The 18,820-nt window shown below is 54.7% G+C and overlaps 10 protein-coding genes across 10 annotated transcripts; 3 read left to right on the top strand and 7 right to left on the bottom strand.

Annotated features, from left to right (window-relative positions):
• Window positions 1-128: 128 nt before the first annotated feature.
• On the bottom strand, window positions 129-1,925 carry P153DRAFT_396619 (uncharacterized protein). The gene is made up of 3 exons (XM_033671498.1): window positions 1,689-1,925; window positions 1,371-1,637; window positions 129-1,321 (listed from the first exon to the last, which is right to left on the bottom strand). Exons 1-3 carry the CDS (start codon window positions 1,830-1,832, stop codon window positions 494-496), a joined length of 1,239 nt encoding a protein of 412 aa, XP_033523728.1. The 5' UTR covers window positions 1,833-1,925; the 3' UTR covers window positions 129-493.
• A 2,013-nt stretch (window positions 1,926-3,938) lies between these two features.
• Window positions 3,939-4,861, bottom strand: P153DRAFT_385551 (NADP-dependent l-serine/l-allo-threonine dehydrogenase-like protein ydfg; the record flags this gene model as incomplete). Its single annotated transcript, XM_033670438.1, has 3 exons — window positions 3,939-3,980; window positions 4,034-4,505; window positions 4,560-4,861. The coding sequence occupies 3 exons, from the start codon at window positions 4,859-4,861 to the stop codon at window positions 3,939-3,941; spliced, it is 816 nt and encodes a 271-aa protein (XP_033523729.1).
• A 465-nt stretch (window positions 4,862-5,326) lies between these two features.
• On the bottom strand, window positions 5,327-5,864 carry P153DRAFT_340095 (uncharacterized protein). Its single transcript, XM_033665858.1, has 2 exons — window positions 5,648-5,864; window positions 5,327-5,591 (listed from the first exon to the last, which is right to left on the bottom strand). The coding sequence occupies exons 1-2, from the start codon at window positions 5,790-5,792 to the stop codon at window positions 5,383-5,385; spliced, it is 354 nt and encodes a 117-aa protein (XP_033523730.1). The 5' UTR covers window positions 5,793-5,864; the 3' UTR covers window positions 5,327-5,382.
• A 288-nt stretch (window positions 5,865-6,152) lies between these two features.
• P153DRAFT_385553 (carboxypeptidase Y precursor) lies at window positions 6,153-7,674 on the bottom strand (the record flags this gene model as incomplete). The annotated part of the gene is made up of 2 exons (XM_033670439.1): window positions 6,153-7,037; window positions 7,087-7,674. 2 exons carry the CDS (start codon window positions 7,672-7,674, stop codon window positions 6,153-6,155), a joined length of 1,473 nt encoding a protein of 490 aa, XP_033523731.1.
• Window positions 7,675-8,053: 379 nt separating this feature from the next.
• Window positions 8,054-9,415, top strand: P153DRAFT_422968 (uncharacterized protein). Its single transcript, XM_033672399.1, has 2 exons — window positions 8,054-8,432; window positions 8,494-9,415. The coding sequence occupies exons 1-2, from the start codon at window positions 8,369-8,371 to the stop codon at window positions 9,147-9,149; spliced, it is 720 nt and encodes a 239-aa protein (XP_033523732.1). The 5' UTR covers window positions 8,054-8,368; the 3' UTR covers window positions 9,150-9,415.
• P153DRAFT_422969 (uncharacterized protein) lies at window positions 8,996-12,140 on the bottom strand. Its single transcript, XM_033672400.1, has 4 exons — window positions 11,026-12,140; window positions 10,637-10,962; window positions 10,225-10,579; window positions 8,996-10,168 (listed from the first exon to the last, which is right to left on the bottom strand). Exons 1-4 carry the CDS (start codon window positions 12,103-12,105, stop codon window positions 9,359-9,361), a joined length of 2,571 nt encoding a protein of 856 aa, XP_033523733.1. The 5' UTR covers window positions 12,106-12,140; the 3' UTR covers window positions 8,996-9,358.
• Window positions 12,141-12,317: 177 nt separating this feature from the next.
• Window positions 12,318-14,490, bottom strand: P153DRAFT_316209 (GMP synthase). The gene is made up of 2 exons (XM_033664984.1): window positions 12,827-14,490; window positions 12,318-12,766 (listed from the first exon to the last, which is right to left on the bottom strand). Exons 1-2 carry the CDS (start codon window positions 14,412-14,414, stop codon window positions 12,729-12,731), a joined length of 1,626 nt encoding a protein of 541 aa, XP_033523734.1. The 5' UTR covers window positions 14,415-14,490; the 3' UTR covers window positions 12,318-12,728.
• Window positions 14,491-14,650: 160 nt separating this feature from the next.
• On the top strand, window positions 14,651-15,639 carry P153DRAFT_291568 (uncharacterized protein; the record flags this gene model as incomplete). Its single annotated transcript, XM_033663777.1, has 3 exons — window positions 14,651-14,749; window positions 14,803-15,039; window positions 15,097-15,639. The coding sequence occupies 3 exons, from the start codon at window positions 14,651-14,653 to the stop codon at window positions 15,637-15,639; spliced, it is 879 nt and encodes a 292-aa protein (XP_033523735.1).
• A 118-nt stretch (window positions 15,640-15,757) lies between these two features.
• P153DRAFT_366748 (ubiquinol-cytochrome c r) lies at window positions 15,758-16,890 on the bottom strand. Its single transcript, XM_033668117.1, has 4 exons — window positions 16,570-16,890; window positions 16,316-16,404; window positions 16,105-16,255; window positions 15,758-16,048 (listed from the first exon to the last, which is right to left on the bottom strand). Exons 1-4 carry the CDS (start codon window positions 16,844-16,846, stop codon window positions 15,867-15,869), a joined length of 699 nt encoding a protein of 232 aa, XP_033523736.1. The 5' UTR covers window positions 16,847-16,890; the 3' UTR covers window positions 15,758-15,866.
• A 152-nt stretch (window positions 16,891-17,042) lies between these two features.
• Window positions 17,043-18,465, top strand: P153DRAFT_366749 (uncharacterized protein). The gene has a single exon (XM_033668118.1). The coding sequence runs from the start codon at window positions 17,318-17,320 to the stop codon at window positions 18,125-18,127; it is 810 nt and encodes a 269-aa protein (XP_033523737.1). The 5' UTR covers window positions 17,043-17,317; the 3' UTR covers window positions 18,128-18,465.
• The last annotated feature ends 355 nt before the right edge of the window (window positions 18,466-18,820 follow it).

The raw sequence follows: 18,820 nt of genomic DNA on the forward strand, positions 1-18,820 counted from the left end.
ATTGGCTGAGCATTATACAAACTTTAGAATGAACCACGGTCGAAGACATTAGATCAGCACTTCTGTGAAGCGATAATTGGCTCAAAGGGGTATATTATTAAGATGAGAAATCTACGGTAGACGACAAGCTGGTCCGGTACCACGCTACAACGTACACTGGACCGGAAATCCACAAGGCGCGGAAAAAGATTCGCACTGGATAGAATGAAAAGTAGAGCGTGAGTGTAAGGTGATTAACAGGTCCAGTTTGATTGGACAAACCCACCTTCCCCCCAAAGTAAATTGTGGGCAAGCAGATTGTAAGAGACAGATTCCGAGACGGGGTGTGCTTGAGGTTGGGTTGGAGCAAACTTGTAACTTATCGACTTGCAGCGAACTGGCGACAGTTGTTGGTCGTGTGCTTGATGTCGGTGTTTCAGACCTGCTCGAGGTCTTGACAGGCTGAATGATGTGCAGTGTCTTGTTTCTCGTATGCAGAGCACCATCAACCGCCTCACACAGACAGCAAACCGCAAAAGGCCAAATCCCTCACCGTCCTACCAACCTTTTTAGTAGACGTGACAACCCTCTGTGTAGCCTTTCGCGTCCTCATGTGAACGTGTCTAACCTTGTCGACCCAGCGACGTCGGCGACAGTGTGGGAGCTGAACAAATAAGGCGGAGTAGTCCTGCTCGCGGGTGTCATCACTAGTTTGGGCCAACTGGTTGAGGGTGGTAGGTGGATGGCTAGAGGGAATGGTAGATGGCGGAAGTGTAGAGGTCGCCTCGAAGGGTAGCGGACGCGTATCGTCTGATGGCAATGCTGACTTGTCTGTTGTAGTAATATGAGCTGGCGAGCTATCGATGGGAAGTCCATTGTGATCCGGCGTGTCAGAAGAATCAGGCGCGCCTCGAAGCTGAGACGGCGTGCCATCCAGTGACAATCCACTCTGCACCTGAGCGTAAGTCAATGTATCCTCGACAATCTCACCAGCGTGATTCTCCTGCGGTGTCTCAGAAACCGATGGCAGACCGTTAATGTGCATCTCTCCCTGCACAACGCTGGCAGAGTCGTCCATCGACACAGTCGACAGACAGTTACAGATTGCAGAAAGCTCTCGTAGAGCAAGTAAGCACATCGAGTAGCTGTCGCCACATTTATGCGCTTCGACCTCGAGGTCAAGAGCGTCGATGAGGCGGGAGTAGTCAGACTGGACGCTCTCGTAGGAGGACTTGGGGGTGAGCAACGTGGATTTCGAGAAGATGGATGAGTGGAAGGAAGGATTGAGGGACTCGTTGCTGGATGCGTTGCCAGTGCGGAGTGTAGAGGTAATGGTGGAGGTCTGGGACTCGTTAGTGCTGTGCAGTATTGAGTGTGATGAATATAAGTACCTCGACTTCGCCATATGCGCCGCTGGGAAAGTTTGGACAGGAGACTGATCCGCGGAATACTTCGCCGGAATGAGCGTCCACGAGGTTCTCATCTGGAACGGCACCGCCTTCAGCAATCTCGGAGCCGGTGTCGTCGTCTCCAACTGGTGTCTGGAAGTCTTCGCAAACAACGTGATCCGCATCCTCCTCGAAGCTACTGCTGAGCAAAAACCCGCTCTCATCGTAAACATCATCTTCCACCACAACAGGCCGAGCGCTGCTTAAAATCTGCATATCTCCGTCAGTCACATCCCCTCTCTCAGACGATCTCGCACCAACCTCAATCCCATCAGCATCCCCAACACAACCACAATCACCAAAATCAACTTCTCTACGCAACAAACTCGGTCCGTGGAGCATCTGCATCCCCATTTCGCCCACATCCTGTTTCCAACCACGAGAGGACACTACGTCCCCCGCCATCCCATGACTAGCCTGGAACTGCCTCCGCAGAACCTTGGCCGCCTTGTTCGCTGAACGCCCAAAAGCGCGCTGCTTATGACCACGACAGGGACTATGACCGGGAAACCGAGGGTCCAGACATAGTCGAGTAGCAGATCGATACACTACGTGTGGATGATCAGATTCAGACTCATCGCTGGAGTCAAGGCTGGAACGTGAGGTGATACGATTGTTTCGAAGCGGTATAGGATGGTAGTTGATGTCTTTGCTCTGGGCAGGGGAGGGGTTCGATGTAGTAGTGCTGATGTGGGTGGACTTGGATTCCGAGGGCAGCCCTTCGAAGTCCGCGTCGTATCCTGAGATGGAATCGGAGTCATGGTCTGGGAGGGGGAAGCCGTCCGGATCTGCGCTGGCGATGATTTGGGCGAGGGATGGGTCGCGATTGCGGCGGGGGAGGCGACGCTTCGTGTTCACGTTGGGGTTTGAGATAACTTTGGCTGTGATATCCAGTGGGGGACTCGCAGGGCTATACAGTGCGTTGTCCTCAATCATATGCTGGGCTGTGGCACGATCATTGTACTCTTCTTCGAGACTCCCGTCGAGGAACGATGCGGGTAGATCACGAGGGTGAAAGACAGGACGCATCGGTATGCCCGCGTCAACATCTGTGTCCACCTCTTCAATGCGCTCACGAAGCTGCGTCTCTGCACGCGGGCTCAACTGGACATCGCTCACATCCTCGTCGTCGTCAAAGGAGAGGTAGAACACGAACTTGGTGCCGGTTGGTTTGGTCAGTTCGTGTCCGATCTTATCCACAGCAGCATACTGTCCGCGAATCCAGCCTTCGATGTCCCGCTTCGCTACGCGACTCAGCCTGAACAGCACATCGGCATCACCATGGATGGGCGATGGGTCAGGAGATGTTGACCTTGCAGGTTTGTTGTGAACATAACTCAGTGACTTTTGAGTGTTCTTGTTGATGCTTGCGTCGTTGTCTTGAACTGCACTTCTTTGTTCTCGACCAACTGAGCCAGGGGCTTTCATCGCCAACAGCGGGGCGGGATGATGCGATAGTCTTGCCATGTTGCTCTTCGACAGATACTCTGAAGAATAGGACTGTAGTATGGTACGAGTTTTTCTTAGTGCTAAGAGGTGTTTCTCGCCTGAGTAGTCGTGAGATCGCGTGTGGAGAATCAGTGAGTGGCGTTTTTTGGAGGCGAGACACGCTGAAACAAAAGGGTTTCCTGGAATATTTGGCTGTTTGCAACGTGCTGTTTCTCTGTAGGTTTCGTCGGTTGATGAGGAAAAGACTGGTCAGCCCTGGTGGGTTGGAGATTGACGGTGGAGGATCTTGCTGCCAATGAGCCTAGAGAACCTTGAGCTCGATGGGTAGTAAGATGGCCGACTGTACTGGTAGTCGTCGAGTGTGTGTCTGAAGGAAGTAGAAAGAGAGAAAAAGGTAGGTTTATGTGAGTTGTGAAGGAGTGTGTGGTGGGTTGTGAGACGCCTTGAGATAAACAAACTCGTGAGATATGCGAATCCTGTGGAAAGTACAGTTCCCAAACTTACCCGTTGCTAGGGTATACAGGTTCTCGGGGGAGAGCTGTTTGGGTGCCAGAGCAACCGTTCATTCACTGCATCCAGCACAACAACGCTTCTCACTGCGTCAGTGCTGGTCGAACGAGAGTCGCACAGCAACTTGAAGCCGAACGCTGCCTTATGCGACTTACAAAAACGCAGTTCTAGCACTCAATCATCGACTTGTTCTACATCCTTTTATGTCCCAATCCGCAGTATGGGAAACAAAACCTGACTGGAAGAAGTGACATGATCAAACCGAGGAACAAAGAACTTCCTGTGATAAAGGCAACCAAGTCCGTTTGTGAACAAGAGCTGAATTAAAGAACAAGTCGGCAATAGCAAAGCTTGAATGTGGTTAGCACACATAGAAAGAGACGGACTGAACATATCACGGCTTTGCTAGGGTCGTATGCGACTGACCGAGAGAAGAAGATGTGTCCCGATTCCTTCAAACTCCTCTGGAAGGCTGATGTATTGCATTCAAATCTTCGCGACACGCGCCCGCCGTCTATATGCAAAATCTCACCTCCACACTCCCACAAACACCTACTGCCCCACAGGCTTCCTATGCATAGTGCCCGCCGCAGCCTATCACGAATTAGCACATCCTCAACCACCTCCCAAAAACGACTCAAACTCACCTGATGACTTGGGAAAACCAGCGTATCAGCAATAACCACATTCTCTCTCCTCCCCGCCGCAAAAACGATCACTTCAGCAATATCGTCCGGTGTCAACGGTTCCACACCCTCATACACCTTCTTCGCCTTCTCTACATCGCCGCCAAACCGTACGACGCTGAACTCTGTCTCAACCTGCCCGGGGTCGATCTCAATGACGCGGATGCGTGTGGCGATGAGCTCTTTGCGGAGGGCGTCGGTGAAGGAGCGCACGGCGGCTTTGGTTGCGCAGTAGATGGATCCGCCGCCGTAGGGGTCGCGGCCTGCAATACTGCCGATGTTTATGATATCGCCTGAGGGCGTGTCACGCGACTTGTATACGGCGAGGACGGCCTGGGTCATGTTGATCAAGCCGGTGACATTGGTGGAGAACATGGTATCAACATCCGCGGGGTTGATATCGGGGGCTTGAGCAACGCCTTTGACAAGGCCACTGTATGACGATTCAGCATTTGAGTGCGGATTGGAAAAATACAAGTCAACTCACGCGTTGTTGACCAGGACGTTGATGTCCTTGAACTCATCTGGTAGGTTTCCAACAAACGATTTGACTTCTTCCGGCTTGCTGACATCCAGCTTGACGGGCAGGACCTTGACGCCCTTTGCGAAACCCTCAATCTCCTTGGCAATCTCTTTCAGCGTGTCTTCTCGTCGCGCGGTCAGGATGAGCTTCAAGTCGTCTGGCTGTGTATGCGCAAACTCGAGGGCTGTTGATTTGCCGATTCCGGAGCTCGCGCCTGTGATGACGATTGTCTTGCCCTTTAGGCGCTGTGCCATGCTGGACGACATTCTGGACGTGTGGGAGAGGAGCGTGTTGGTCAACTGGGGGGTGATGCGGGGTCGGAGGGAAGCTCTGGCAAGCGCGGCAGAGGTATGGAAGAGGTGTTTTGTATGCGGCAGGAGATGCATACGTCGAGGCGGGAGCAATTGGAGCTTGGTAATACTTTTGAAGAGCGTGGATTGCGAGCTCGGAGGGATGGGTAGCGAAGTGGCTTAACGTTATCGGGGTTATCCCGAGGCTCGAGTCAGATGGAGGGGAGCACGACAGCGAGGGGCAGTCTTGTGTCATTGTATCTCCACAATGGACAAACATCAGTGAAGGTTGTGTTATTTGGAGACGGCGATAATGACCACCAAAATGGCACATTCTCTGTATCACCATACTTACATATACATCATGAGCTAACAAATCACAACCACATCACAGCAGCAACAAAGTCTTTAGAAGATTCATGATTTCATTTCATTCCTCGTCAGGGTAGGCTTTTGCGCCTCCATTCTCATACACAGGGTATCAACACATCAAGCACCTAAGCCTTGCCCTTGGCCTTCAACTCAGCCTCCTCCTCTTCCCGGAGCTCCTGGTCGAGCTTCGCGCCCTTGGACGGCTCGTTGCCGTGTGCGCGGGCAGGCAGTGTGGCGTCTTGCTTGCGGCGGGCATCCTCGATGTCAAGGTCGTCCTCCTCACCCTCACGCTTGGTCTCGCGTTCGAGCCTGTTGGCAATGGAGCGCTCGTCCTCTGCGTGCTTGTTAGTGGCTGTCATGAAATGAAGACGTTGACAGATCAGGACATACTGGGGTCGTTGGCCTTGTGCGAGTTCTTCTTGCCCTCGTGGAACCTGTTGGCCTCCTCCTGGGCCTTCTTCTCGGCCTCCGAGTAGTTACGCTGGTCGCCGGCCTCGTAGACCTGGCTGGTTCCGACGCTGGAGTTTCCGGACATGATGATTGTGTTTGAGGGGTTGATGTGTGGTGAAAAAAGATTTAGTTTGTTATGAGAAGTAGTATTTCCGAGTGTGTAACGACGTGAGTTCTGACAGTTTTTGCTCTTTAAGAGGGGTTCTTTGAGCTTTGGCGCACAGACGAATTTCTATCATGACGTAGCAAATTATGATCTCATGGTGGAGCACATCGTCAATTCTCTTGGGCTCCAAACGAGGCGGGGCACGATGATGCGAATACGACTGAGTTTTGTGGCCTGGAATCTTCTATTACCAGGGTTTCCTCTGGAGTGTTTGATTGCACGATGGACGCATCTGGACACAAAATGAGGCTGGCGCGGCTCTCGCGTCCTTCACTCTGCCTACGCATAACTCCTCTTCGTCAACCACCTATCCACCAGTGCAAGCGCCTCCTTTGGCTTGTCGAATGGTAACATATGTCCCGCCCCGTCGACAGTGCTAAATGCAAACATCGTCTCTCTCCCACTCGCAGTCTTCGTCTTGACCTCCTTGAACCACCCAATCTTCTTCCCACCGTCCTCCCACACCCTCTTCGGCTGCGCAACAAAAGCCGGCTGTCCCTTCCACGACATGGTGCTCGCCCACTGTAGATTCCCCGCCGTATTGCACGCCAAATCAAAGTTACCCTGGTAAAACAGCACATCGATGCCGCTCTCCAGCAGATACAGAACTTGGGGCTGCGTACTAGTCCCCATATCATCGGTGCTCGAGAAGGCGATCATAATCTCCATGGAGGCGGCGCGGAATTTCTTCACTGCTTTCGGGACGTGCAGAGCTTCCCACACCCACGGTAGATTCAAGTATTCCTCGATCTGCTTGATCTCGGGGTAGCAGAAGTCGTCTTTGGTAGTACACGGCTTTGTGATGTCGTATCGGCTTCGGCCTCCCGCGCCTGCTTCGCCGTCGTAGTGCTCGACAACACCCGTCCAGCATACTTGATCGGCAGCAATGCAGATCGCGGGGTCGGGGTGGCTGTAGCATACGCGCGTGAGGGCCATGCAACGCGGAAGGTGAGTGGCCATGATGTCGCAGCGGGTTTGGTTGAAGATAGGTGTCTCGACGCCGGGATTCGTCGTGCAGAGCGTCTCCCAGTAGCCGAATGCCCTGTCAAGAGGAGAAACCTGTGCGTTGCCAACAAAAATAGATTGCAGGTTGACTTGCGGTCGTTTAGGATACAAAAGATTCTGCGACACGATTTGCGCACCGAGAGTTGGAACGTAATGGCCCTACTATGAGTTAACAACAGCGGCAAGTGGGATGCCGACGCATACATACAGCGTAACTCTCACCCGTGATATGGAACTCCGTCTCCGATAGGTGAGGGAAAACGTCACTCGTGAACAACTGCAGGAAATGATGCATATCCTCCGCCGCAGTGAAGCTCGTCGCAGGAACCAGCCCGCCTTCGTCGATATAGCTAAACCCCACCCCAGCCGGCTGATCAACGAAGATAATATTCGCATTCTTGCTCCACCCATATTCGTTGTACACGGTCCCATTACCATATTCGTTGATCACACACGGTCCCAGCTCTTGCATCAGTCCGATCATCGACGAGCCCCCCGGTCCGCCCGTGAGCCACAACAACAACGGATCCTCAGCAGGCTTGTCCTGGGACTCGAAAAACCAGAAGAAGAGGTGCTTTGTGCCGACGTCCAGCCAGCCGGTGTACTGTTTGGACCGCGCATCACAGAGGGTGTCGTTTTGCTGGTGTTTGATGCGGATGGAATGGTGCTCGGAAAATTGACTTTGGTAGACTTGGAAGGCTTCGACCTCGGGGGTTTCTTGGAATGGTACTTGGGAGAATGCTGCTGCTGCTGTTGGTATTCCTGCGATAAGCAAAGATGGTAATTGGAGTTTCATTGTTGACGATGGTTTATGTAACATCCAACTGATATGTGGTGAATAAAATAGCCCTTCGTTGATTTCTGCCCAAAACACACTACTTCTTATCGATTCATCCTTCGACAACGGAGTGCTTACTCTACGTAATGCCTCGCATCACTAGCCGTAAAAAGCCATGCAAGACGGCTGGTAGAGCCAGAAGTGTGGCGTCTTGCGTGTGGTAGAGAAACCGGGAATAGCGCAATAACGGGTTGCCAATCAACTCAGCAGTAAATCAATAAAACAACAGATATTCAAGAAGTGCAAGAACTTAAAAGCTTGTTTTAACTATATTGTTTTCCTCGCAGATTCTGTAGATGTCGCGCTACGATAGTGTCGTCTTTGTCAAGCCACTGATCTTATATCCGACTCTTTTCACTAAGGTAATAACTATGGTACGAAGAGCTTCGGCTCGGCTCGACCTGCCCGCGACACACACCCCAGCACCCTTCTCGACCTTCCCACCCGATCTCTCCACCACACTTCACCGCACGCGTCGAACCAGCACACCAACCGCTCCACGCGTCACACCCGCGTCAGCCAAACACCTCCGCCCTACCAAATCTGCTCCACAACCATAAAACCAACAACCCGCCTGCAAAACCCCAGCAACCATCCCGTGCGTTCTGACCTCGAGTCACCAGCAATCCACATCAGCACCCCCGCAGCAACCATGCCCTACAACAACACGCCCATCACGCCCTCAAAAGAAGTAACAGGCCATGTCTCGCTTCCCCGTGCGTCCCCCCCCATTCCCTCCCATCCCATTCCATCCCACTACTAACCCACACCCCGCAGTCGCGCGCGTCCAAAAAATAATCCAAGCGGACCCCGAGCGCCTCGCGACCTCAAAAAACGCATCCTTCGCCATCGCGCTCGCAGCCGAAATGTTCATCCAGCACCTCGCCACCACAACGCATAACGTGGTGAAAGCCGAGCGCAAGCCGCGGCGCAACATCCAGTACCGCGACGTGTCGGCTGCGGTGGGCAAGACGGATAATCTGGAGTTTTTGGTCGATGTGGTGCCGCGCACGGTGACGTGGAGGGAGTTTAAGAAGAGGCAGGGGGAGAAGGTCGAGGGGAGGGAGAAGGCGGAGGGGAAGGAGAAGGAGGGGAAGGAGGGTGGGAAGAAGGCGACGAAGGGGGAGACGGCGGTTGTGGAGGAGGAGGAAGCGGAAATGGAAGCGGAAGCCGAGGTGGAGAAATACGCAAATGTAAACGCGGATCCAAATGCAGATGTACCCGTACAGGATCTACCAGAGGCTATGGACGTCGAGCAAGAGCCCGTGGAAGAACAGGCGCTGCAGCGTGTACAAGACAGCGAACCCGAGCCCGAGCCTGAGCCCGAAAAAGACGAAGCCGCGCTGCAGATTGAGATGGAGATTTCGCTGCGGCCGAGCGGGAGTCCGCGGATGAGGAGGTCGGGCGGGTTTACGGCGATTAATGGGAAATGAGGGTTGGTTGCGTAGGGGTATGGGGGAAAGGTGTTGATCTCATGGTATATCTGCATTGCGTTGCGTTGCGTTGCGCATAGTTGGCGTCTGGGAGATATCACAGGCCACGGGCGGGGGTGTTAGGGCTTCGGCTGGTACATCACATTACATTACATTCCACCGATCTAATCCGTGTTCGATTTCCATGGTCAAGAAAATTGCGATTCGGACTATCTCGCTGCACTACCACTCCCACTACCACCAAAACGTCGATCTTCCAACTCCACTCCCCGCCCCCAATTCCCCCCCCGCCTCTCCTCTCCCTCCGCATCTCCACCTCCCTCTCCCCCTCCCTCCCCATCCCTCCGCACCCGCGGACTATCCAACCTCACCCTCCCCCTTCCAACCCTCCCCACCAACCCCCTAACAACCCCCCACACCCTCTCCATACCCTCCTCCTCACTCGCACCCCCATGCTCCAGCGCCTCAACCCTAATCTGATACTTAAGGCAATCCTTCACCGTCACAAGCCCCGTCAGCCTTCCACGATACTCCGTCAGCACAACACGCGGCCCCATTTTCTTAAACACCTCCATAACCGTTTCAAGCGGGAGGCGGGGATGCACAGTAAGTGGCGTGAGGTCGACGTAGCGCGAGAAATCCAGCGCATCTACCCCCTCCACCGAAGACGAGGAAGAGAAGACGACAGCCGTGGTTCTAGCGCTATGTTTCGCCTTGGACAGCGCGTACTGCAGTTCGGTGCGGCCGATGTATCCGAGGAGTGTTTTCGAGGCGGTGTCTTCGACGATGGGGTACCCCTGGTATGTGTTTTCTGCGAGCAGGGCGTCGAGGTGTCGGAGTTGGAGGCCGCTGGTGGGCAGGCAGACGGGCCGCGTGGACATGACGGTTGAGACGGGGACGTCGAAGATGGGGTCGGATTTACTGTCCAGGAAGGGGTAGCCGTTTAGGTAGATCATGCGGTCTGCGATGCCGCCGTGGGAGAAGCGCTCGCTTACTGCTTTGGTGACGCCGACTACGATCTGGGGTGGGGGGTTAGTAAGGGGGGCTGTGTGTGGATGGGGAGGGGACGGGTTACCATGGTGGGAAGGATGTATGTTAGTGCGCCGGTGATTTCGAACATGATTACTACGACTGAGACGGTGATGTGCATGATACCGCTGAGTGCTGCGGCCGCGCCGAGGAACGCATATGTGCCGGGCGTTATACATGGTCCGTCGGGCTCGCAGGCGGAGAAGAATGCGCTGCTGGGGAAGGATTCGTGGATGTACTGGACGAGGATTCCTAGCATGCGGCCGAAGGCGGCGCCAATAGCCATGGAGGGGACGAAGATGCCCGCGGGCACTTTGCAGCCAAAGGAGATGATGACGAGGAGGGTGCGGATGATTGCTGCAATAAGGAGGGTGAAGATCATATGCCAGCGGAGATTAGGACTGTGACGATTAGCATCGAGTGTGTGGTGAGAATTGGAGGGATGAAGGGACACTCACTCGCACAGCTTGTCATACCCCTTCCCACCCTCACACTCCTGGAACAAGATCTCCATACTCTCCGTCATGTCGATGCGGAGGAACATGTTCGGATAGCAGATGAGCGCCGTGACGACGGCCAGAACTACCGCTTCCGTGATGGGATACTGAGCTAGGTACTTCTTGCGGAAGAGCTGCATCTTGAGGTTCCATTTTATGACAAACGCGCCATAAAGGCCGCCGAATACGCCAATAACAAGGTAAAATAGCACCTCGAAGAAGTGCCACGAGCGGTCATATTTGACCTCGAACATGACGAGCTGGCCGGTGCGGAAGGGGTTCATGGCCTATCTGCATCAGCTCTGCAGTACAAACCCACACTTATTGATTATTCCGAAGGGGAAACATACCGCAAGAACAGCCGTAGCAACCAAAGCGCAGAAATAACTCCTCCACAGCGTCTTGAGCGGGAAATAATTGCTCATCTCCTCCAGACTGAACAGCACGCCCCCAATCGGACTTCCAAACGCCACAGCCACCCCAGCAGCCGCACTCGCGCTCAGAATCTCCCTCGTCTTGCCCGCATTACGGCGATACTTGTCGAAGAACCGACTAATAACATTCCCCGTACAGACCGCATAATGCACACTAGGCCCCTCCTTGCCGACGCTCAATCCACTCGCAATCGCCAACGGCAGCCCAATACTCTTGATGAACAAGGTCGTCGACCCCAAAAACCCCTTCATAACAAACCCCGCAATAATGCACTTCATCTCGCTGATCCCACTCCCCGCCGCATACGGCGCAAAGCTCTTCACCAGCCTTGCAGCAATCAACGCAAACAGCGCGGCGAAACACGCATAAAGCACGTAGTTCACGGGCGCGAACCCACTCCAGCGTCTCCACTCCTCACACCCGCCCTCAGCGCCCCAGCAGCAAAAACTCTCATTGAGGTAAAACGCAGTCGTGCAGTACCCCAGCTTAACATCGCTCAACCACTCGGTGACGATATTCAAAAACGCGGCATTCAGTCCAATCGCCGCCCCAACAAGCGTGACTACAATCCACGCCTGGCCAGCATCATACGCCTCAGCGATCTTGCGGCGCCACCTGCCGCGCCCACGACCGAGGAACACACGCCCAGTCGTCGCTGTCGACGACGACGGGAGATGTGCGCGCTCTTTCCGCCGCGCCTTGCGCCGCAGTTGCTCCCGCGCGGCGTCCTGCACCCAGTCGATCGTCGTGAAGTCCTCGTATCGCTTTATCGACGCGATTTCCTCCACAATCACATGGTCGGTGTGTGTGGTGTTTGCGGCTTCGGGGTCGTCGTCGGAGGAGTGCGAGGAGAAGGTTGTGGTGCGGCGGCGCAGCGACGGCCGGATGGATGAGGAGGAGCGCGTGGGTTCTGGGCGCGGGCGGGGGAGGTGGTGCGAGGGCTGGGATTGGGGGTGTGGGCGCGGGCGCGAGGGCGGGGGTGAGGTGCGGTTCATTGCATTGTTGGAGAGGGTGGGTGGTGGGGACTTTGGGGGTCGTGGTCGAGTCGTGGAGCTTGGTTGTGGAGAGCGAAGATCCATCTCGGGGGTCCGGTCATCGTGTGTCAAGCAGGACGACAGGCTACGTTTCTGAGAAATTTCATTGTATTTGATTTGTGACAGTATCGTGTGGTCTGTTATATGTTTAGACAAATCTTGAAAATCTAAATGCTTGTCTTTTCCGAATCTCTGTTCAAAGGCTTCCATTTGCCATTTCTAGTCCCAAGACCAGACATTCAAACTACAGGAATATTCACAGCACAACACCACGACATCTCTTTCCTCTAAAATTCGAGAAACAGTTTGTTCTTGACACCTGCAAAACACGCCCAGCACAAAAACACAAAAACATCCAAACCCACACCATTCACAACACCCACCATCAATCTGGCAGCACTTCGTTGTGGAACTGAATCCTCATTCGTATCTATCGCATCCACGCAGGGTATCATCTCTTTAAAATCTATCGTCTATTCATGTGCGTCTCTCAGAGTCTCGCAAGAAAGCAAATCTACCATTCCCAATCCCATCCCATTCGTAAAATCCGTTCGCCAAGCCGAGTCCAGGAGAGCTGTGCGTATCTACTCCATCTCGATAGTACCCGGAGGCTTGCTCGTGACTATTCTCTATTAGCGACCGACACCACGTCGAAAACTGGAAAGTCAGGGGAAGGACTCACTGTCATACACCACGCGGCACACGCCGTCCACCTCATTCACAATCCTCCTGCTGACCTTCTTCAGGAAATTCCCATCAAACGGATACCAGTCCGCCGTCATGAAATCCGACGTCTCCACAGCGCGCAACGCAATAACCTGGTCGTGCACGCGCTTGTCGCCCATGACGCCCACTGCCTTGACCGGCAAGAGGGCAGCAAACGCCTGGCTGATATTGCGGTACAGACCTGCGGCCCTGATCTCCTCAATGAAGATGAAATCTGCCTCCCGCGCAATGCGGACTTGCTCGCGCGTTACTTCTCCGAGAATGCGAATCGCAATGCCTGGCCCGGGGAAGGGGTGGCGCCAGACGAGCTCTTCGTTGATGCCGAGTTCCTGGCCTAGCTGACGGACCTCATCCTTGAACAGTTCACGGAGGGGCTCGATGAGCTTCAGGTTCATGTTTGCTGGGAGGCCGCCGACGTTGTGGTGTGTCTTGATGGTTTGGGAGGGACCCTTGAAGGACAGCGACTCGATGACGTCGGGGTAGAGGGTGCCCTGGAGGAGCCATTCGATCTCACCCGCCTTGTCGGAGTTGTGGGCCTCGGCGGCAATCTTCTTGGCCTGTTCTTGGAAAACCTCGATGAAGGTGTTGCCAATGACCTTGCGCTTCTGCTCGGGGTTGTCGGTGATGCCGGCGAGGCGGTCGAGGAACATGTCGGACGCGTCAATGACTGTGAGGTTGATGCCCAGGCCCTTCTCGAGCGTCTCCTTGACCTGCTTGGCCTCGTTTAGCCTCAGCACGCCGTTGTCGACCATGACGGCGTGGAAGCGGTCGCCAATGGCCTCCTTCATCAGCTTCGCGGCGACAGTGGAATCAACACCACCGCTGACAGCACCAATGACCTGGCCCTTGTCGCCCACCAGCTTCCTGATGCGCGCAATCTCCTGGTCCACGAACTTGCCCATGGTCCAGTCTGTCCGCGCCTCGCAGATAGTGACGGCAAAGTTCTTCAAGATGACCGTGCCCTTTTGTGTGTGCGTGACCTCCGGGTGGAACTGGATGCCGTAGTACTTGCTCGTCTTGTGCGCGATACCCGCAAACGGCGCGTTGCTTGTCGTCGCAACCGTGGTGAAGTTCTCTGGCATGTGGCTCAGCTTGTCGCCGTGGCTCATCCAGACCTCCATGTCGCTCCCTACGTCCTTGAACAGCTGGCCTACGTGTCCGCCGTGTGTCTCGACCTGGAGGTTCGCGTGTCCGTACTCTCTTCGCTCGCCCCTGGCCACGCCGGCGTTCTTGCCAAAGTGCCAGGCCATCTCTTGCAGCCCATAGCATATGCCCAGGATCGGGACACCAAGTTCGAAGACGGCGTGGTCGACGTGGGGCGCGCCTTCCTCGTAGACGGAGTAGGGACCGCCAGAGAGGATAATGCCCTTGGGCTTGAATTGCAGGTCGGCAAGCTTGGTGTTGCACGGCAGCATCTCAGAGTAGACATTGAGTTCGCGGAGTCGTCGAGTGATGAGATGGGTGTACTGGGAGCCGAAGTCGAGGACGAGGATGGTATCGAACGTCTTGTGGGGGGGAATGGGGTCAGAATTGTCGGTCGCCATGTTGAAGAAAGTGCAGACAAGTGAAGAAAAGTAAAGTGGTCTGAAGTGAAAGGAAGCGGGACAAGAAGACGGGGTATCATGGAGGGGTGACTGTCGCTCAAAGTTTTTGGTGGGGCCCTTGTTAGCCTGCCTTTGGTGGGGCTTTGAATTTCAGTAGCGCGCAAGCATCGCGTCGCAAGTCGCAAAAGTTTGGAATTTCCAACCAAGAACACCAAAAACACACTACATCCACCACAATGGGCAAGAGAAAGTCGCAAAGAGACCCCGAGGACCTCCCCGACGCCGCCGAAGCAAAGGGCAAGCAGAAAGATGACGACGACTCCGGCAGCGACGAGGTACACTACTGCACAGCACCCGCCCGCCATGCGCTCGAGCTCACTCAGCACAGGACATGGACACGGTGAACGTCGACTTTGAATGGTTCGACCCGCAGCCCGCCGTCGACTTCCACGGGCTCAAGACGCTGCTGCGCCAGCTGCTCGACGTCGACGCGCAACTCTTCGACCTGTCCGAGCTCGCCGACCTGATCCTCTCACAGCCGCTGCTGGGCAGCACCGTAAAAGTCGACGGCAACGAGACAGACCCCTACGCCTTCCTCACAGTCCTGAACCTCGAAACACACAAAGTACCCAGCCCCTCAGCCGCATCATACCCGCCGCAAAACTAACTCCACCGCCCCCAGGACAAGAAGGTCATACAGGACCTCACATCCTACCTCTCGCGCCACAGCCCGCAGATCCCCTCCCTCGCGCCCCTGCTCGCCCCCTCGTCCCCCGCGCAAATAGGCCTCATCCTAACCGAGCGCTTCATAAACATGCCGCACGAGATAATCCCGCCAATGTACACGATGCTGCTCGAGGAGATCCAGTGGGCGCTGGCAGAAAAAGAGCCCTACGCATTCACACACTACCTGGTCCTGTCAAAGTGCTACACCGAGATAGCCTCGTCGCTGCCGTCGGCTGAGCAGCCGCCGAGCAAGAAGAAGAAACAGCAAAAAGGAGGAGAAGAGGTGTTTTACTTCCACCCCGAGGATGAGACGCTGCAGCGGTTTGCGCTGGGCACGGGCAGCTTCGAGTATGAAACGCCCGTGGACGAGGGCGCGAGTGACAGTCGGCGCGCGTTCCAGGAGATGGGCGTCAAGGCCAAGGGGCATTTGGTGCTGGTTGAGGCGGGGCGGTTTGCGGAGGCGGTGGAGGGGGTCAAGACGTTTTTGGGTGGGGCGTGAGGGGGGGATGCAATGCTGAACGTAAATATATGTGTAAACCAACCAAAATCAGAAAGACGTGACATACACACATCAGCATACTCAAGCGACTCTACTGGTGTTACATTCCAACGCACACAAGCCGAATCTATGAAGAGAACCAAAAGGAAATGGTAATGTATGCATGCTCCTATTGACACAACCGCAACCCCTCGACTACTCTCGCGCTACTTGTACATTCACCGCGTTCAACCAATGACGACCTTGCCGTCCTCGGGGAAGTCGTACGATGGGATCTCGAGGTTGAGCGGCGCGGGTCCCTTTCTTATGCGGCCAGAGATGTCGTAGTGGGAGCCGTGGCAGGGGCAGAACCAACCGCCAAAGTCGCCGGCCTCGCCGATGGGCACACAGCCGAGATGGGTGCAGACACCTGTAATTGTTGTTAGTTCGCTACCATGTGTTGTGAGTGTGGACGGGGCTTCCTACCCAACATGATCAACCACTCGGGCTTCTGGACGCGGTCGGAGTCGGACTGGGGGTCACGCAGCGCTTCCCACTTGGTGTCCTCTGCCTCCTTGATCTCGCCCTCGGTGCGGTGTCGGATGAAGACGGGCTTGCCTCGCCACTTGATGATGACCTGCGGATGTGAATATCAGCTTCCTGGCTGTGGCAATCGCTGTAGCGGGGGAAGACGTACGTTCTTGCCCTCGGGGATGGCTGCGAGATCGATCTCGACCTTGGCCTGGGCCAAAACGTCGGCGGAAGCGGACATGTTGACGAGGAAGTCTGTCGCGGGGTGTATTAGCCATCTGTTCTGCATCACCCCATGTCCCCGAATCATCCGCAAAACAGCCAATTGCTCTCTCACGCCCCCAAATACACCCCCAATCCCTCATCCACTGCTGTCCACCACCCCCGCCAAGCTGCTGCAATGGTGTGTGGTGTATTTACCTTGCACAGTGGCCTTCGCGCCAAGCGCCGACAGCGCACCCATAGTGCCAACCATGAAGTACTGAAAGACCTTTGTGCCCGTCTCGCCGCCCTTGTTCCTGTACGCGCTAAAGTCCGGGATCTTAGTCGAGTCGGCGGAGCCCTTGAAGGGGCTGTCAAACGAGGAGGCCGAGGCGTTGCGGGTCTGGAGCGCTGAGCAGCCGGCGCGGGCCATGGGCATTTGGTGGGCGGTCCATGAGCGTGCGATCGCACGGGTTGTGTTGGCGAGGGCGGGCATCGTGGACGCGGGTGGGGGCGGTGGTGGACGGCGGTGGTGACGGTGCTGGAGTTGAAGATTTGACGTTGGCAAGGTCCCGGCTTGAGTTCGTCTCGTTATTGGGATCGGGAGGATGCTGATTGGCTGTGTTGGCACGGGCCGACGTGACCGAGGGCAGGAGCGTCATCTGCAACACCAACATCTTCATTTGTCTTTATGGCAGTTTTGTGTGTCTGTTTATGTTGCTGGACATGTCGTGTCGACAAATTTCTCAAATTCACAATGGAATGCATTGATCATTCGTAGCTCGTGTGACCCAAATCTGAAGCAATGCAGCTGCTTTGCAAGGTAGTCGCGAAATGCTCTCTCACCTTCACCGGTGATGCTGTTGCCTTAAATACGGACGTAACTCGCAGATGACCTCGAGCTCACTTTGACAACAACATACCCTTGAGCAAATACTTTCCGTCCACTACATCCTGCAACGGTAACATGTCAGGACTACCAAAGAAGAAGATCACGGCACTCTCCCAGCCCATCAACAAAGGGAAACGCAAGCTGGAAGAACGGGAATTTGCGGTAGACAGTTGTGATGAACCGACGTCAATCCTTTTGTCGACGCAGGGTGAGAATGTCAAGAGCAAGAGATATACTTCCATCTCGCCCCCTCCCACAAAGCGACGCGATACAAAAAACGTCACCATGAAGGAACAGAAGCACCTCGACTACAGAGACCTTCCACCCAGCTGGCCAACTGCGCAGTCGACAAGCGCCGCAGCATCCCAATTCGCAACACCCAGCTCCCTCAAACTGGTCTACCACCAAGGCGACATCTTCGAAAACATACCCAAAGGATGCCTACTAATCCATGCCTGCAACGCCCAAGGCCACTGGGGCTCAGGCATTGCCAAAGCTTTCCGAGACCAGTACCCCAAAGCCTACGCCGCGCACCGCAACTTCTGCATCAAAGACCACACCAAGTTCAACCCTGTGCGCACTGGCACGGCCCAGCTCGTTGCGCCATGTGAAGGCGAGTCGGAGCACTGGATTGGATGTGTCTTTACGAGCGCCAAGTACGGAAAGGCAAAGGACAAGCCTGAGGTTATTGTACGGAATACTGTTAATTCGATGAAGATGTTGCTGGAGTTGGTCATGCAAGCGGAGGGTATTACGGAGATACGTATGTGCATGCTCAATAGTGGGAAGTTTGGCGTGCCGTGGGAGAAGACGAGCGAGGCGTTGGAGAGCATTGAATTGCAGGCTGGATGGCGTGTGACTATTGGTGTTTGGGAGCCGGTATAGTCGGGCAGTGACTGAGTGGATGAGCATGCTCGAGGGAATGGGGAGCTTTAAAGTGGGGAGAAAATGGCCAGGATGAGATCCTGAAATCACCAATATGGGACTCGAACATTGAGAGCCGAGGGTTACACGGCAGTATGCTACTGCGCTATCTGTGCTATGGGTTGTTTGCTGAAGATGGAGTCGATTCCATGATAGCATTGTCGAGTCCACCGGGTGTTTGTTTGATGGGTCTGAGAAGCTTCAGATGAGCTGACAATTATCAAACGGAACGACATACGGTTGAAGTCAACAATGTGGATGAGAAACATTTCAATTTATACAAATGCTGTTTGATAGCTCAGTATTGTACATTCGAGTAAATCGACTCGCTGAAAAGTTCCAATAAATTAGCTTCAGCTTTACAGTTCTGACATTGCCGCCGATCTGCTGTTGTGGAGCCAAATCTGTCACTCTCGTGTCACACGGCTGTCATGGCCAAAAGTAAACAGCAGGTGCGACACATCAACAAACAAGAATGCGTGCCTGAAGCCTCCACCGATCACTCGCGCTTTGTTTGAGACTGCATGCGGCATCCATCCCTCGTCTTGAAACCAATCACACGGTTGAACCCTGCGCCTGCCAAGCAGCGGAAGTGCGTTCTTTCACGCGACGTGAACTTTGGGGAACCCTGAGAGACAGCACATCATCACCGCT

The sequence above is a fragment of the Dothidotthia symphoricarpi genome (assembly GCF_010015815.1).
Source record: "Dothidotthia symphoricarpi CBS 119687 unplaced genomic scaffold P153scaffold_10, whole genome shotgun sequence".
NCBI lineage: Eukaryota > Fungi > Ascomycota > Dothideomycetes > Pleosporales > Dothidotthiaceae > Dothidotthia > Dothidotthia symphoricarpi.